Raw genomic sequence first — 17,990 nt, forward strand, 5'->3', positions numbered from 1 at the left:
TGGAATATTTTCTTCTTACTCACTGGGTGTTTTGAGACACGATACAGAATCCCTAACCGTGTGGTGAGTTTTCCCCACTGTCTTAGAGTATAAACTGTTTCATTAGCTTCAAGGACTCGCTCTCTCCTAGATGGGCGCCGGCCTCTATCTACAAAGAACATGACTCTGCTGATGACAGGATCCAGTGACTGGTTATCATACAGCTCCTTGTGTGTAAAGACAGGTAAAGGGCTCTGACCCATGGACATCAACTTCTCAAGGTGCTGCGCATGTGAAATGGCCCTCACCGTGGCACCATCATCCCATCGGCGGTGAGCATGGAGGACAGCAGACACCTCTTCACAGGAAACCAACCCACTGACATCGTCTCCAGCTCTACTTAACTCACTCCCAGGAGCCATAGACGTTCCACAGCCAGCCTCGGGCTGTTCACAGGAGAGGCGGAACATGTCTTGAACATCACCCACTCGAAGACCTCTGGCTTCCTCCAGCAGGACATCATATGGGATTCTTGTCAGTCGGTGCAAAACTGTGGAGCGAACAAATGGCTCTCTGCTCAAGGCATCAGCAACGACATTCTTGGGACCTGGTATGTACTGGATATCAAAGTCAAAGGGTGCCAGCTTTGCGACCCATCTCTGCTTGCATGCATCAAGTCTCGGCTTTGTAAGAATATATTTGAGTGGATTGTTGTCGGTCCACACAGTAAACTTATGCCCTCGCAGCCAATGGCTGAATTTATCATGAATGGCCCATTTCATGGCTAGAAATTCCAGCCGGTGAGCAGGATACTTGGATTGTGCATGATTAAGAGATTTACTAGCAAAAGCTATTGGCCTGGCTATTGCCGTCCCATCTTGCACTTGGGATAGTACAGCTCCCAAACCACTAGTAGATGCATCCACAGAAAGTAAAAATGGCTGAGAAAAATCTGGATGAGCCAGCAGTGCCTGGTCAACTAGTGCTGATTTCAAAGCTTCAAAAGCGAGTTGACATTCGGCAGTCCAGTCTGCAGCAGTGAGCCTGCGAGAGGGACCAGGCCTCCTCCTACCCTTGCCTCTCCTAGGCTTCTTCTGACCTGTAGTTAGCTGAAACAACGGCCTAGCAACCATGGAACAATTCTCAATGTAGTGTTGATAGTATACTACCATACCAAGAAAAGAACGGATTTTGCTAGGAGACGGAGTGACACCATCAGCTTCCATCATCTCGCTCTCAGTCACGTTCAAAATAGTTTGAACTTTAGCAGGGTCAGTGGCTACACCCTCCTGAGAAATGATGTGACCCAAAAACTTAACAGACCTCCTCAAAAACTAGCACTTAGACGGAGACAGTTTAAGATTGTGCTCCTGCAACCGCTGAAAAACCATCTCAAGTCTCTGCAGACTCTCTTCCTCAGTCTTAGCAAAAACCATCAGATCATCCAAATAACAAAGGAGACTTAGAAAGTTTTGGTCACCAAAGATGGTCAGCATCATTCTCATAAACGTAGCCGGGCTGTTGTATAGGCCCTGAGGCAACCGATTGTACTCGTGCAGACCTAAAGGAGAGGAAAAGGCAGTGTATTTCTTATCCTCTTCATGCAGTGGCACGTTATAATACCCTGACGTCAAGTCCATTGTGCTGAAGAAGGCATTACCTCCCAGCGCGGCCAGTACATCAGCCTGATGAGGCAGGGGATGAGCGTCCTTTACAGTGCGTGCATTTAACCACCTAAAGTCAGTACATAGGCGCAAATCCCCATTCTTTTTCCATACCAGCACCAAAGGTGAGGCATACTCACTGCTGGATTTTCTGACGATTTCCTTTTCCTCCATATCATCCAGTGTTTCCCTGAGTTTTTGGTAATGAGCTGGAGAAAGCCTACGATAAGGTAATCGAAATGGGCGCTCATCAGTCAGCCGTATGCGATGGCAGAACCCCTTTGCCTCACCACAATCTAGGCTATGTCTAGAGAACACTGTGTCATACTTCCCAATTAAATTGACAAGTTTATCCTTCCAGAACTGTGAAACTGGACACTCCTCAACAGACAGGCCTTGAAGTCCAAGATTGCTCAGTGTACTGTTGCCATGAACTACACTGCCACCAACTGAACTCTTAGCTGTCAGACTGCCGTGTGAGCTGTCACATTGAACTTTAGCCACGTTCTGGTAAACTGCTTGCTGCTTGACATCATCAAAATCCTCTAATGCAATGCAAGGATACACATCCGCCACTTTAGCATTTCGTCTCAGGGTAACTGGTGATGTTGTTGGATTCACTATCTTCACAGGTAGCCATCCATCCCCCCACAGAGGCGTAACTACTCTCCCCACTAGTATGTGTCGATTCACACACCGAGATGTGCTGGGCTCGACAACAACACTACTGCCCACAGAGAGTTTTGTCTTTGGGGGTAGGCGGCCCCACACCAGATGCTCACTCATGGGTTGGAGCGTTACTGCTCTCTTCAACTTAATGGTGCCTACTTTATCTGGGATGGAGTCTCCTCTCCATCTCTCCAGATTTGACAGGAGACGCAGGAAGTGGCTGTCATCGCACTGGCTAGAGGAACCTGGTGTACCCACCACCCGCCAGTAGCTGTCATTCGATTTGAACTGTCTAATCAAAGACTTCCACACATTAGTGCCCACAATGAGTTCATCAACCTGCCCATCTACAATAAGCACTGGGACTACATAGCTGAAGCCATAAAGCTGAATTTTTAAATCACACATGCCCACTGGACTAGTTTGCTTCCCACCACAACCCACCAGGATGATATCTGAAGGAGCTAGAAAGTTCCCCTCTACCACTCCTGCCTCCCTCAACCGAGGTACAATATCTGCGCGCAGAGTAGTAGCCATGGACCCACTATCTAACATCCCCTTCAGCTCAACTTTATCCTGTACTAGCACAGAGGTGTAAAACAAACTGTCATTCTGAGTAATTCTCATTGTGTTCTGAAAAATGACTGTGTTGTTCTTGGGTACTGACTCACAAAAGTAAGAATAAACAGATTGGATATCATCATCAGTGGAGGAAAAATAAGACTGCCCCACATTGCCCTCCTCAGAATGGAGGCATTCTAGTTTTCCTGAGACCTGCCAGTCTGTCCACATCCAGGGCTCTGTCGCTGCCCAGCCTCACTACAGTCAAAGCTCATGTGGCCCGGAGAGAAGCACTTGAAGCACAGCTGGTGCATCTGACAGTGAGCTTTGGTCCAGTGATTAGTGCTTCCACAGACGGTGCACTCACGCTGACGTTTGTGGAACTGTTTACGGGGCCCTCTGTTCACAGACTGAGTATTGCTGACCAGAGCCTTCTCTAACAAAGTCAAAACCTTCTCTAATGTCTCACCCTCAGATATAGATGGTGCCTGGTCTGGTTCACGGCCACATTGAGAAAAGGATGACACCTTAGGTCTGTTCACAGGACCCACTCCCTCCTGGGGGGAGTCAAAGACGGCAGCCACCTGCTGTGAAAGTTGTGTTCTACATGCTTTACGTTCCCTTAACAGTTCATCCAACTGATTCCGTACCTCACTGGCTGTCCAGTCACGAAGGGGTTTGCTCTTGAACACTTGGGCCAACTCTTTATCAGGACAGTTGCGTACAAACATGACTGCCAACTCTGAGCACTCATTGGGTAGGGTCCTGCCCTCACTCACAAGGTACTGTTTGGCTGCCTCTGCAGCTTTGTTAAGCCTAATCCAGAAATCTATTGGACCCTCATTAGCATATGGTTTGATTGAATAGAAATCAGCTAATGGCATACCTGAGCAGACAGTATCCCCAAAGTGTTGCTTGAGAACACTGAACACCGCCTTAACATCTGTGACAACAGGGTTGTTACGCATCCAGACTTTGGTCACATCCCGTGCCCTCCCCATGAGCCTAGACATCACCTCCCCAACATTCTCAGACCCAGTGTAACCCCTCTTCTCTTGGTAGTCTCCCATTAACTCCTCCCACTCCAGGACAGAGTACTTATCTGAGCCATCACCCCTAAAGAAAGGTGGAGGACTAACATCGGACTTCACAACCAGATTCAGCTTGGACGCATCAATAAAGGTTGACCCACACTGCTCAGGCAGGGGAAACTGCTGGGGTTGGTGAGGGGGGCAGGCAGGAGCAAGACTTGAAACCCCAGACTGCAGTAAACTCGATCTGATAGATTCACCTATCTCTGAACCAATCTGCTTAATAATGTCACTAAGATGACTCGGAGGCGTCCCATTATCACTGAGGACTGTGGATGACGGTGCATCAAAAGACAGAGGTGGGATACCCTGGTCAGGTGGAACAAACAGCCTACCCCTCCCAGCGCTTGCAAACTCAGGACTAGCAAACGCTCTACTCCCAGGAGCTGACTGTACAAGTGGTGTAAATGCAAGGACACCCCTCCCTCTACCCACACTAAAATCCCCAGCATAACTAAATTTGTGGACTTGAGAGTCTTCCATGGCTCAACAGAGCACTAAAATACAATGTAATTTACTGCATTCAAATCCAAAAAAAAATTGCAATAAACAAATTCATCAAAAACATACAAATAAGCACGAATACCTGTATCTAATGAGTATGCTACACTCACATTCACTGTTCACAGTATATATTAGCTTACAGCAAACCATCAACAAATGCGCATGCGCAGGTCGTGCGCCTCAGCCACATGCACAGCTCCCGGGGGTCGGCTTGAGCTGACCAGTCGGCAGGTCACGGCACCAGTTTGTAGCGTTGTTCGTTCTGCGTTGTGTATTTTTATTTAGGACACTGCCACAACTGGAATTCTGTTGGTAGAATCATTTTTATTCGACCTGCACACGAAGAGACAACACACAATATGTTAGCCCTCGGTGCAGTCACAGCTCTCGGGCACCTTGCTAGCTGAAGGTCCGGCAAAAGAGAACGATAAAAGGGTATGTAAGTACGGATAACCCGCGATGGACCAAACCAAAATATACAAACTTTTACAATTAGGTGTATTTACAATATAGATATCAAAAAATGTTTGTACACCGAAAAATAACATTAACTATGCTGCTGTAATTAAATAAAGAAAACACATTGAATTATTATTATTGTTATTAACTTATTAACATCCCCTCTTGACCTGGCCTACTTGAACTGTCCTTGTGCGCAATTTAGTGCATAATCTAGGGGAACAACATCACTCTACTACAGGTACATGGTATGTCACCCCACTAGAGTGCAGTCAAGAGCAAGAAAAAGTATGACAAAGACAGACGCACTCAAAGGTTGGAGCAGAGGACAGCCACAGTGGAGCGCCTGCACAGTTTTAGGTGCCTTGCTCAAGGGCACAACGGCAGGAGATGGCATTTAGGACACTGATGCCAGTAACTCTCCCGTTGCTGGCCCACTCTTGACCATCATTCTTTCCGTCTGACATTGGATTTGAATCTGCAACCCACTAGTTCAGGGCTCTCCAACCCTGTTCCTGGAGAGCTACTGTCCTGTAGGTTTTTGCTTTGTAAATGATTATCACACAATTCAGAAAGTGTAGAACTTCCTTATAGACACAATTGTACAGAGCTAAGTTCAATTAAATACTTATGACGTTGCCCTCGGCGCACAACTGTTTCCCGGACCGGTATAGGTGTGGCACTAGGACCCATAGCCGAGTTCTCCAGCAGTGCCCTACTATTGCCAATGATAGCGCACCTCTTCCACTCGCTAGCCACCGTTTGCACGTGTCTGTGATCCGAAGTCGATATGGCAGCGAACCGGGTCGGGAGGAGATGTAACAACAAGGTCCATTCCCCGAGTAGGGGTCCAGGTAGGGACCCGGGGCTTAGCTTGCAGAAGAGGCAAGCACGGGTCACGGTAAAGTACAACAGAAAGGAGCTCCAAAGGCGCTTGGATGTGGAGAAGTGGATTGACTGTAGTCTGGACGAGCTCTATGTGGGCAGGGTGAGTCCCATCTATTTGAAGTGAAACTGATCTCTATTGATAGGCTACGCATACAGTCACATACCAATGGGAAACGTTTATTTGACTTATTGTAAGAATACAAAACGGGTTTTACGCAATAACAATTATTCATCTTAGCATCAGTGTCCACTGAATGACATAAAGCGACTTTGGCAGCAGCTTCGGTGGACGAAATTCATTGTAGCGTGGCACATCACTCTTCAGTGGGACTTAATCGCTATAATGAATATATTGGTTCGGCGCATTTGGAAACATAATAGTCATGATGTGAGCGGTTACGCAGCAATGGCGTATTTTCAGTCTCCTCGAGATATGTAAATACAACTATTCACAGAATGTCATTAAGTCTGTTTTTCAGAGATCGTACTGCCTCGTGTCCCTTAACATATGGGATGTGGCTGCGACGTTAATCCATTTTACATGGGGGGGTTGGCTGCCTTGTCTCCTTGCGCCCTGTCTGCTTGACATTCGATGAATCAATAATGTGTAGATGGATGCCTTCTAGTGTTTTGACTGTCTAGTCAACACTGGCTGTCATATTGGTAAATTCATGGTCTCATCAAATCCAGATGAATAGTATTGTGCATGTGTTTTCTTATCAGACACTATTGACTGGACACTTGTCCTTTAGTTAATAATAAAAGCAAACATTTCTCTGTCGCCAGAAGAAGTGGGATTAGAATTATCTACAAAGCTATTATTAGCAAGGCCATGGAGTACGTGCAGAGGACAATAAGGTTAACCATGACAAGCTTTGTTTTCCCTTTACACCCTTGTTAGCCTATGGCATCAATGTTGTAAGCATGTCATCCTTCTCTACAGTCATTAAGGAAATGAGGGTGTCTTCTGTGTATTTTATTAGCTGAACAAATATCTATCACACTTCACACACCACAGTTGAACAGGTTTATTCTGCTGTAGGAAGAGCACCAGCCAAGGTGTTATACACCTGCCTGGCATGCTTCCTCATATTAGCAAAGAGTGTAAAGACCTAGCACAAAAATAGACTTGGCACCCAAGGCAAAATACAAAAGTAAATATGGTAAATTCCCTTCATGTTGTTCCCTTCCTGTTGTAAGGGGATGGACAGTCATTGGAAGACATGGAGGGGTCAGTATACTCCCTGTGAGTGGGAAGGTCTGTCTCTTTGCCAGGGGTGACATGGGAAAGATCAGAGGTCCCATTGAAAGTGCTCCCAGAAACATAACTGGTCAGTGGCTTGTCGCTTGTTGCTTAACATGGACAGCCTTTGAGGGTTTATGGCTTCTGGCTGACACAACAGGAGGATCCTGGGGGACCAGGTGCGGTGTGTGGCATCACCAGCGAGGGCATGGGCCGCTAAAGGGTGTTGGTGGGCGTTGGGCCAAGGCACTGCATGGTGGAGTCTGAGCAGGGTTGAGGAGGATGGTTGATGTAGGGATGGGGTCAGTGTTATGGTACAGATGTTGGGGTTCCATACCAATAATCTCTCCATCAGACACGACCATCTCCTGCTCAGAATGTATTTAACTATAGAAATTGGACGGCCTGTGTCAAATTCTGTTTGTATGATGTGTTGAGACCTATTTGAGTCCACAGCCTTCTGAGTGTTTTTTTCCCCTTCTTTTTCTTCAGCATCTACTCTCGACATCCAATTTATAACATAGTAATGAAACATGGTATTAAAAACAATGTGTCTTCTGCAAAGACCACCACCTGACACATACAATGACAGTAAAAACTGCATTAGTGAGCCGTCATATTTTTTATAGGGTCTCTCTACAACCACTGAAAGAATAGAGAATATATAAATATAGCTTTTGATCCCATTTAGTGTTCATGACAATTTGACCTAGTGTACCATTCTGTTTCTTGTGGATGCTTTTTATGTTTATGCTTTCTCACAAACACATGGCCACAGCTTTATATCTTTTGTTAATGAGTTAATTGCTGTGCTGATAGTGGAACAGGCATGTGTAATGATGGCGTAATAAGATTTCCCCCATACCAATTTCCTCCTAGACCAAAGCCCACACTGGCTGCCCCTGCCACGGGAAAACCCCTTGACCACGCCTGAATGGACACTAACTATCCCAGTTATTGATTGATGACATCTTTGTCTCCTGGGGTGATTCTTATGAATGGGAGGATGGGGGGGGTTGGAGGAAGTGAAGGTCCCATATGTCACCAAATAGCACAAAGAGAATACCTCCCCCCATCACAGAGCCTGTTGTCGAAGCTCAAAGCATTGCTTGGGCAATTAGTCTCGTATCGACGCTCTATCAACACTCTATCAACACTCTATCAACGCTCAATCGGAGGCCCAGATTAAGACCCCCCCGCAGTGTTCTGCTATCTGTGTGATTGTCTGCGAGGCTCGAGGTCTTTTCATCTTTAGTACCCACCCCGACACCCAGCCATTTATAACCATTCTATTGAGTCGTCACTGCCCACTAAGCCACACAGATGTGACAGCCAGTTGTTATGCAATTTACCACTGCAAACTGGGAGAGGAAAACATCGGTGAACTAAGGTTTTTAGAGTGCAATTGTTTACTTTTGTAGGAACAATAAATATCTAATGGAGGTGAAATATCTATTGTAACTGATCTATAACAGCTGGTTCCCCGACGAATGCAATTTGTCGACGACATGGAACTTAATCTCATAAGACTCATCAAATATATAAATCACATAATGTCACGTAATTGTGAATGTCTTGAACCAGAACATCTGCCCACAATTTAGTGATAAATGAATAACCTAATGGAAATGCATTTCATTTGCATGCCTATGTAGATGAAACGGTCATCAATCTCCTGATGAACAGGCCCATTTCCTGGTGTAGCGAGAACCTCTTGGAAATCTGTGCCGATCATATATCTCAATCATTATGGTTTTTACTTTGAAATAAAGTCAACCACCCAATCAATAACCATGATTTCACTGACGGCACTAAACCATCATTTTTTTTTTTACTGATACATTTTGGTAGTGCTCTGCCCACATGCTAATACTGTTGTAATTAATACTAGATCACGTGTCAAACTCGTTCCACGGCGGGACGAGTGTCTGCAGGTTTCGCACCCCTGTACTAGATCATATTAATCAAATGTATTTATAAAGCCCTTCTTACATCAGCTGATATCTCAAAGTGCTGTACAGAAACCCAGCCTAAAACCCCAAACAGCAAGCAATGCAGGTGTAGAATCTATCTGCTGTAGCAGTAAGTAACTGTGGGAACACACCTGGTGGAAACGAGTTATGCTGATCATGTTTTGAATAGGAAGGACTTGTTAGGAGTTGACAGCAGGGGATGGCCTAGAGAGAAGGTGTGAGAAACGGTAGAAGAGAGGAAACATGTAATGGCATGTCACACAGGCAGTAACGAGGATATGAATATTAAACGGAGAAGACCAATCATGAATCTGGAAATGACATGTTAGTGTACTGTATTAGGGGTAAATAGATATTGTAGTGGGTCTGCATTTAGCAGTCAGCCTGTCGCAGGATATGCAATGGTAGAATGAAAGGGGGTTGGAGGAAATGGTGGTTTGGAAACTTGAGTCAAGCCAGATAAGCGTCTGTCAATACCGCAGGCTCCAAGTAAACTCAACAGTTGAGGGTTAACATGGTGTACACAACCTGACCCACAACAATGACTTTAATGATGAGACATTTCTAATCATTTGTCAGTCCTGTAAAATGGCTCATCATCAGTGAAATGTATTGAGGCTGAATGTTTTATGTGTATATTGATTGGTTTCAATTATTTTATGAATTATGACCTTCCACCTCAATGGGTTATGGAAATTCATGTGCATTTTTAAAGCGTGGTCGCTTCCCTTATGAATGCATTTACTTTACGTTAGTCTTCAGTTCAACCTGACGGGGTATTTTGACCCAGATTTCTTTTGTCACCAGTGTGAGACAGACCACTTACTGTGTCAGGGTGTTGGCTATGGAAAACATTACACACACACGGACACAGGTGCACAGCTGGACACTGACACAGGGACCGGTGGACTATCATCCAGAGTACCCAAGCAAACAAAAAACACATTAACCTCAACCCACTGGCCTGGAAGTGATGTGGACTAAATTGCTGCCTTTCGAGCCCTCGACTGATGTGAAACTGGGTGGAATGACTCGCTCCCATTTTCTTTCTCTGTCTCTGCTACAGAGGAGTGAGGGTCCAGCCGTACTCATTTCAAAGTACCACCTAGATATGATAATGTTGCTGGTGTTACATTCTCACCTTTTTAATTACGTTCATAGAATTGTACTGCCCCTAACAGGCCTTAATGTTCTGCTAAAAACACAGTCGTCACACAGTGCAGGCTAAACTAAAACAACAGATGAAAGGGAGTTTTTTAAATGATCGTTGCTGGAAATCAACGACTGCTGAAAATACTGGGGTGGGCTTTATCGTCAGATCATCGCGAATGTAGGCTACATGAATCAGTTATTTATGCTTGGGAACTAGTCTTTGCTTGTAACCTACTACTGGTGGAATTAATTTCACACTCGTGTATGCAGGAAGAGTGCAGCAATATGTTTATGAGATGGTCTACTTTGATGGCCAATTCGTTGCATTCAAAGTTACGAGAGAACGCAGACGAAATAAATTATGCCACCAAACAAAAGGGCACTTTTTTTTCCTGAAAGGGCTGTATCTGCACCCGTCTGCTCACCTTTACTATTAGCCTCCTGCACAAGTAAGATAGGAAAAAAGGATGGGACACATTAGCCCATCTGACATCACACATCCCCTCACAGAAAACTCATTTGATCTATGCATAATGTGAAATCCAGACGTGGACAATGAAAGCAGTTGAATCCCGATTTCTTAAAAATAAATAAATAAATTGCATCAGCCTAAAGTGACTTAACGCATCCTGACAGGCCTGAGTCATCATGTTTGTCTCACGATGGAGGCTGTGTTTACTCAACCCTGCCAGGAATGTGATTTTTAGCTGCTTACTGAGCCTCATTATGCCCAGCATGAGTTGAGCATTACAATAATCATTTTTGATGTTAGTGTTTGAATTAAGATTTTTTTTTTTACCAGCTCCTGCCAGATTACGGAATAGATCTGCTGGTGTGCACATGTCGATTCATTGCATATGTATATTACAACACCAGGTATTACATTGTCTGTGTGGTATGAGAGTGATTGTGGACTTGCTCACGTGACAATTGTTTTTATATATGCCTGTGTGTGTGGGCAGAATGAGACAGTATTTCATTGGCATTTGGAGTTGAAAGAAAGGTCAGGGATGCCTGGGTAGGAAGGGACTGCTTGGATCTGCCTGGACGGACCTTTACACTACCGGTATCCGACTCACTAAGTCTCCCCGCCCCGACGGCACCCACAGACAGACCCAACGGGGCTGGTTAACCTTACTGCTGAGCATTCAGGTCAGACAACTCTCCTATGGCCTGTTGCATGAGTGTCACTAGTCAACATGTCACGTGCGTGTGTGCGCTCGCACACACACACAAGCTGTCTTTGTTGTGTACTGTGGTTGATGTTTGGATTAGGTTCTGAAGACAGCCTCCCATCTAGTCTAAAGTGATATTTGCAGTCTTCATCAATTTCCATATATTGTTATTCAAAGAATCTTTGCATTACCAAAAAGGGCAATAAAAAAACGATCAGGGTTCATTTTTGGCTCACGATGTTGATAGCAGCACATCATTAATAATTCCCTTTGAATGTGCTGTTTGTGCGCAGACTTGCCACAAGGGAAAAATAAATAAGGTGGAATCTCACCATGCGACTCTTGGTAAGTGTTTGGCCAAAAGCCATTGTGGAATGTTTTCCTGTTCAGAATGAGAGAAGTAGTTTGAAAACAGGGTGTGTTTGGGGCGACTACATCTTATGCCGAACAAAAATATAAACACAACATGTGAAGTGTTGGTCCCATGTTTCATGAACTGAAATAAAATATAAAATAAGTCATTACACAGATGCACCTTGTGCTGGTGACAATAAAAGTCCACTTTGCCTTCAATGTCGTTTTAGAGAACTTGGCAGTACATCCAACCGGCATCACAACCGCAGACCACGTGTAACCATGCCAGCCCAGGACCTCCATCTGGCTTCACCTGCGGGATCGTCTGAGACCAGCCACCCGGACTGCTGATGAAACTGGGTTTACACAACCAAAACATTTCTGCACAAACCGTCAGAAACTGTCTCCGGGACGCTCATCTGTGTGCTCATCCTTACCAGGGTCTTGACCTGACTGCAGTTTGGTGTCGTAACTGACTTCAGTGGGAAAATGCTCACCTTCGATGGACACTGGCACTCTGGAGAAGTGTGCTCTTCACGGTGAACGGTTTGCTGATGTCAACGTTGTAAACAGAGTGCCCCATGGTGGTGGGGTTATGCTATGGGCAGGCATAAACTATGGACAATGAACCCAATTGCGTTTTTTTTATGGCAATTTCAATGCACAAAAATGCCATGTAAATGAGATCCTGAGGCCCATTGTCGTGCCATTCATCCGCCGCCATCACCTCTTGTTACAGCGTGATAATGCACGGCCCCATGTCGCGAGGATCTGTACACAGTTCCTGGAAGCTGGAAAATGTCCCAGTTCTTCCATGGCCTGCATACTCACTAGACATGTTACCCATTGAGCATGTTTGGGATGCTCTGGATCAATGTGTACGACAGCGTATTCCAGTTCATGCCCATATCCAGCAACTTCGCACTTCCATTGAAGTGGGACAACATTCCTTAGGCCACAATCAACAGCCTGATCAACTTTATGCGAAGGAGATGTTGTGCTGCATGAGACATGGTGGTCACACCAGATACTGAGTGATTTTATTTTTTATTCTTTCTGATCCACGCCCCTACCTTTTTTTTTAAAGGTACTGTATCTGTGACCAACAGATACATACAGTATCTGAATTCCCAGCCATGTGAAATCCATAGATTATGGCCTAATGAATTTATTTTAATTGATTGATTTTTCTTTTTTCCTTATTTGAACTGAAGTAAACTCTTTGAAATTGTTGCATGTATTTTTATATTTTTGTTCAGTGTAGTTCATTTGGGACATTTTCACAGATCATTAAGTGCATAGACTGTTATGCAAATAGTCTCTGCTTTCGTCTGAGACTTGGAGGGAGCTGAAGGCACTGTTTGAGTATGACCAATTTTAGAAAGCCGTGACAATGCATAGTATTCATTATTTGTGATGGAGAATGTCTGTCCTTGGTGGTGGCTTCCATCCTTACAGCATACCTAGACTAGTAGCCTGGTTCTAATCCCCCCCCCTTCCTTCCCCCTTCTCCTCCTCAAAGGCATTTCCTCACATGCAGTGTTCCTACTGAAACTAAATCCTAAGATTATGGAGGCACTTTGTTGACCGATTCCCAAAACAGCGCAGCCATCTAAATATTAGTCCCCCCCCCAAATCATCCCTAGCCCTTAACTGCCAGCCCACGCATCCTGCATCATGCATATGTTGACTCAACAGCCACCATGGACGCTCACTTACACGCACACACACTGCAGTGCTTCAGGGTCTCTGAATATCTCATGGTGAGTTGCACTCTAAAAACACGCACAGCTCTTCCTCTCTGTCTGTAACACCCACGCAACTCAGAACATGGCAAGACCTGATTTGTCATTTTTTTGCGAGTGACGTATATATTATATGCTTGTATCTGAGCCTGTCCCTTTTCATATGGGTTATGTGATAGTTGTATCCTAACATACTGCCCTGGGTAGAGTGTAGTGGAGGATGCCTACAGTTTGACTGATGCTCGGTCACCTTGTGTCCCCAGGAGGAGGAGATGCCAGAGGAGGTGAACATTGACGAGCTGTTAGACCTGAAGAGTGATGAGGAGAGAACGCACAGGCTCCAGGTGAACTGTACTACTCACTAGCAAAGTCATCTGTGGACTTTATCATTTTATCAATTAAAAGCTGTGTGAACAAGTTGTACTGTTTTGATTGTGGGAATAACAGTAATGGCTGTAGATTTGGTTGCTGTTTTAAATATATTGTTTCAGCAGCAGGCTGGCCAGATGAACTAAAATCTTCTTTGGTCTGGGGATTTTTTTCCAGGAAATGTTTCACACGTGCAATAACACAGAGGTAAGTGAGGTAATCTATATAAAAGGGTAATATCTAACAATGTGTTTTAAGATTGTTTTGGGTAGTATTTTTATGCCATTTATGTCCAGAGACTGACTATACAGAATGATGTCACGCTGAAGGGACCCAATCAGAGAGCAGTTATGACTATATCATTATGAAAGGGCCAATCAAAGAGCATATTGAAGGGACCAATCTGATTACAGGATTACAAAGTCATTATTAAGGGACCAATCAGAGAACAGGGTTATGACCATGTCATTATAAAAGGACCAAGTCTCAGTTGAGTCACAATTCATGACAATTGTGACTTGAGTCCAAGTCTTAAACTCAAGTACTACAACAGAAGTAACCAATGATGACTCCACATATAGTAGCTGACAATGCTAGTCTTGTCCCTTGTATGCGAGGTCTTTCTTTCACACTGTCCCTGTATCCTTCGTGGTCAGCATTACTCAACCTGTCTCAACCCCCCCCCCCCCCCCCCCCCCCCCCCCCACACACACACACACATTGATATCATACACACGAAATTAAGTGATATCTCTGAAACATGTTTCCTTGTTATTTCACTGTGAATTATTCAACATTACCAACGCTGTGTGTCACTGCCTCTCACTGTGTCCATTCTGAGCATGTTTCTTATGTTGACCGCCTGCCCTTTTTCCCTGCACACACAGGTTTTCATCAAGGAGCTGGTGTTGAAACTCCACGGGCTGCAGAAACAGGAGGACCTCCACAACAATGGCATCGAACAACCCCAGCTACACATCTTCCCCAACCGGCAAAACTCTGCAGACCGAGAGGTGATCTGAAGGCCCTGTTATGATACCCTTCAACCCCAGAACCCGACTCCCCATCCCTCAGCCCGATGCCACGGACCTCATCTGAAAAACATGGGGTCTTGCTGGTCTTTACACTGTGCTCTACACACTGTCAAATACACATCAAACAGCTAGCCAGAATCGGACAACTTATCACAAACTTTGCAGACACCTTATCTTCTGTCCACACACACAACCACAATGCACAGGGAGTCCCTGCAACATTTGTACCTCTACGATGTCAAATGGATTCTGTTTTATTTTCGTTAACTCCGTGTCTGAAATGTTTGAAACATGCTGCTCTCTGTTGAGTCGCTACCGCTACTTGTGTCCTGTGTTTCCATGAATTGCTTTTCTTGGAAAACTCATTAGGGTATCGACTGTTGGTCGGTGTGTCTTATGTTGTGAGATGCACCTCTGATTCTGTTTAGCTCATAAACCAGAACCAACAATGTCAGTCTGAAGGTAATAAAGACTTTATAGAGCTTCCATATACCCAAATGGGTTAGTCAACGGTTCCTCGCTACAAGCAGGCCTACCATATTTTCAAACTGCATCCAGTAACGTTAAGAGACAATAGCTCATGAGGGGAGAAATATTGTTGTGATATTCCCAATCATTTTAATGACCATATAGATAAAGCTACAAAGGATATTGTTTATGAAGAGCAAGTAGTGTTGCTTGGTAGGTTGTCAACTGCCCCTCAGAAAGCCGGTTTAGACTAGCTATTAAGGATCATTTAAGCTGTCAGGAAAACCACGTAATTCATTTCTTACCAAAGTGTTTGTATATCTGTAGAGGATTTTCAGTCAGCTAAAGGATAAAAACCCAACTGCTTTACTGTGCTCCTATGTGCCACCTCAGGTACACAATGTTTCCTAATGTTTAAAAAAAAATTTACATGAGTTTCAACACGGTTTGTAAATGTGCAGATCTCGGTTGTATTGGTTTAAATACATTTTGAATTCAATGTTTCCTAGAGTAACTTTGAATCATTACCAGCATAGTGTTTTATAGATTCGAGGCTGTCTTTACATGCTGCTGTACCATAGAGAAGGCCCGTGTTAAAAAAAGAAAAAAAAGAATGCTGAGTCGTATGGATAAACAGCGCCCTCTTCTGGCTAAATGTACGGAGTAATTTACAACAACATTACATTTTGGGCATGACAGTCTACTCTACACACATTTGACAAACAGGGTGTTTATTTAATCCCATAGGGATCAACCCATTTACCATCATTGTAAATAGATTGCTAGGGTGTGACTGAGGGTAGGTAGGTAGGTAGGTAGGTAGGTAGGTAGGTAGGTAGGTAGGTAGGTAGGTAGTAGCCTATATGATGCGAACCTAAGTGTCAGCCCGAGGATGCATGTAATATCAGACGGGTCAGATTTTTCAAGCACCCGTAACTTTATCATAGCAATCCTACAGTATGAACTCTTGCTCAAACCAATCCAATACTATCTAATCTGACAGACTGTCATGGTTCATTGAAATAACCTGTAGATGGCAGGAGAACACAAGTCAACATTTCCTTTCTCATTATATTAAGGACACCATAGAGTCCGCTTCAGGAACGTCTTTAGTAAGATACAACCAGATACGCTTACAGAGCATTATGGGTACTGTAGTACATCATGCCGCATCTCCTTTTAGCTCAGCATCATGCTACGGACATTAGTCTCAATTTAACAATTTTCTGTGGAATTTTCCGTTGCTCAAAAAAACGCTCTGTGTATGTATATGTCTGTTTGTTGCTGAAGCTCCGCTGTTCCACCACAGACCAACCAGGCTCAACACACCTTTGTCTATGTTTGTGAAGTAAACATGACAAATTCCACCCGGCATTAAGGACTTCTGGTCTGTAAGGTGCACATTTAGAAATGTCTTCGTGTGTCATGATCATGGAATCAGATGGACTTGTGAAGTGAACTTTCCCTGTTGACATGATGGTTTGGTATGCGTATGCATTTAGACCTTGTAAGTGTCGTTCCACAAAATGATTGCCTTTTGCGTCCCTTTGATATTTGAAGTAGAAATTGTGCACGACTATTGCATTTTAAAAGCCTGTTATATTAATAAATGTGCCCTTTTAATACAGACTAGATACATTATTCCTATTTAAAATCAGATTTTTTTAAATTAAGACTTGCTAAAGTGTAAAAATTCAGCATTTTGACATGTCCCTCCGTGCACCCTCTGTGACTTCTAGGAAGATTTTAACCCACTTATCTGCAAATTTCTCCCAAATTTTCATCATCGTTGTATTTTGCTGCTTAGACAAAGTCAAAGCCATTTCTGAAAATGACGATTTATTTAATGTGATTAGTGAATCATTTATGTCTACCTCATTTTAAAGTCAACCCTGTAACGTGAACTGAACTCTCGTTTTTATGTGGTGAAACTATTCCTTTTAAAAAAAAATGTTTTAGCAAAATAAACATTGAACATCTAATAGTCAAACCATAGAGTAAAAGCAGGTGAGCTGGTTCTACTAATTTTGGCTATGTTCTGGTGTTTTGTGGTGGGAAAATGAGCTGGTCGAACATAAGATGTCAACCCTGTTACCCATAGTTAGACAGGCTGTAAATGTAAAAAGAAATAATAAAATACAAATTGTTAAGCTTAATTTCAATCGCCTCTCCCTGTTGCGCACAACAAACTTCCATTCCCCCGTCACAAGGGGATTTACCTCTGTTTTAAGATGAACTCATCAACCCTGTTTCTTAGTAGGTATTTACTATAGTACTACATTTAACCTCTTGAGATGGAAAAACACTTTTTATGAAGTTGAACATGTGCTCTTTATGACAGAATGTTAAAATGAGAGTAAATCCCCCAAAAATATTTTTACACTACTCAAAAGGTTGACGATTCATGCTCCAAAAGACTAAGGGTATTATGTAGGCTGGACAAACAGTATACAGTAAAGGGTTAGAATCCCAAGTGCATTGTTCCACAGCATCAATACATCCTAAAGTCTCACAGATGCTCAAAGCACATAAACAAACATGGGCCTCAAACAAAGAGCGTACACATGAACTCTATGACCACATCCGTGTGTAGGTGTGTTCAGTGCAGAATACGTTCATAAACAAAGTTCAAAACAACTAGGTAACGGGAGAATACTCCAAA

The 17,990-nt window shown here is 43.8% G+C and overlaps 1 protein-coding gene across 1 annotated transcript; it reads left to right on the forward strand.

Moving 5' to 3' along the window:
- The first annotated feature begins 5,637 nt into the window (after positions 1-5,637).
- Positions 5,638-17,484, forward strand: LOC106580771 (protein phosphatase 1 regulatory subunit 14A). The gene is made up of 4 exons (XM_014162168.3): positions 5,638-5,915; positions 13,721-13,801; positions 14,004-14,033; positions 14,714-17,484. The coding sequence occupies exons 1-4, from the start codon at positions 5,718-5,720 to the stop codon at positions 14,846-14,848; spliced, it is 444 nt and encodes a 147-aa protein (XP_014017643.1). The 5' UTR covers positions 5,638-5,717; the 3' UTR covers positions 14,849-17,484.
- The last annotated feature ends 506 nt before the right edge of the window (positions 17,485-17,990 follow it).

This window comes from Salmo salar, chromosome 20 (genome assembly GCF_965601325.2).
Source record: "Salmo salar chromosome 20, fSalSal1, whole genome shotgun sequence".
Lineage (NCBI taxonomy): Eukaryota > Metazoa > Chordata > Actinopteri > Salmoniformes > Salmonidae > Salmo > Salmo salar.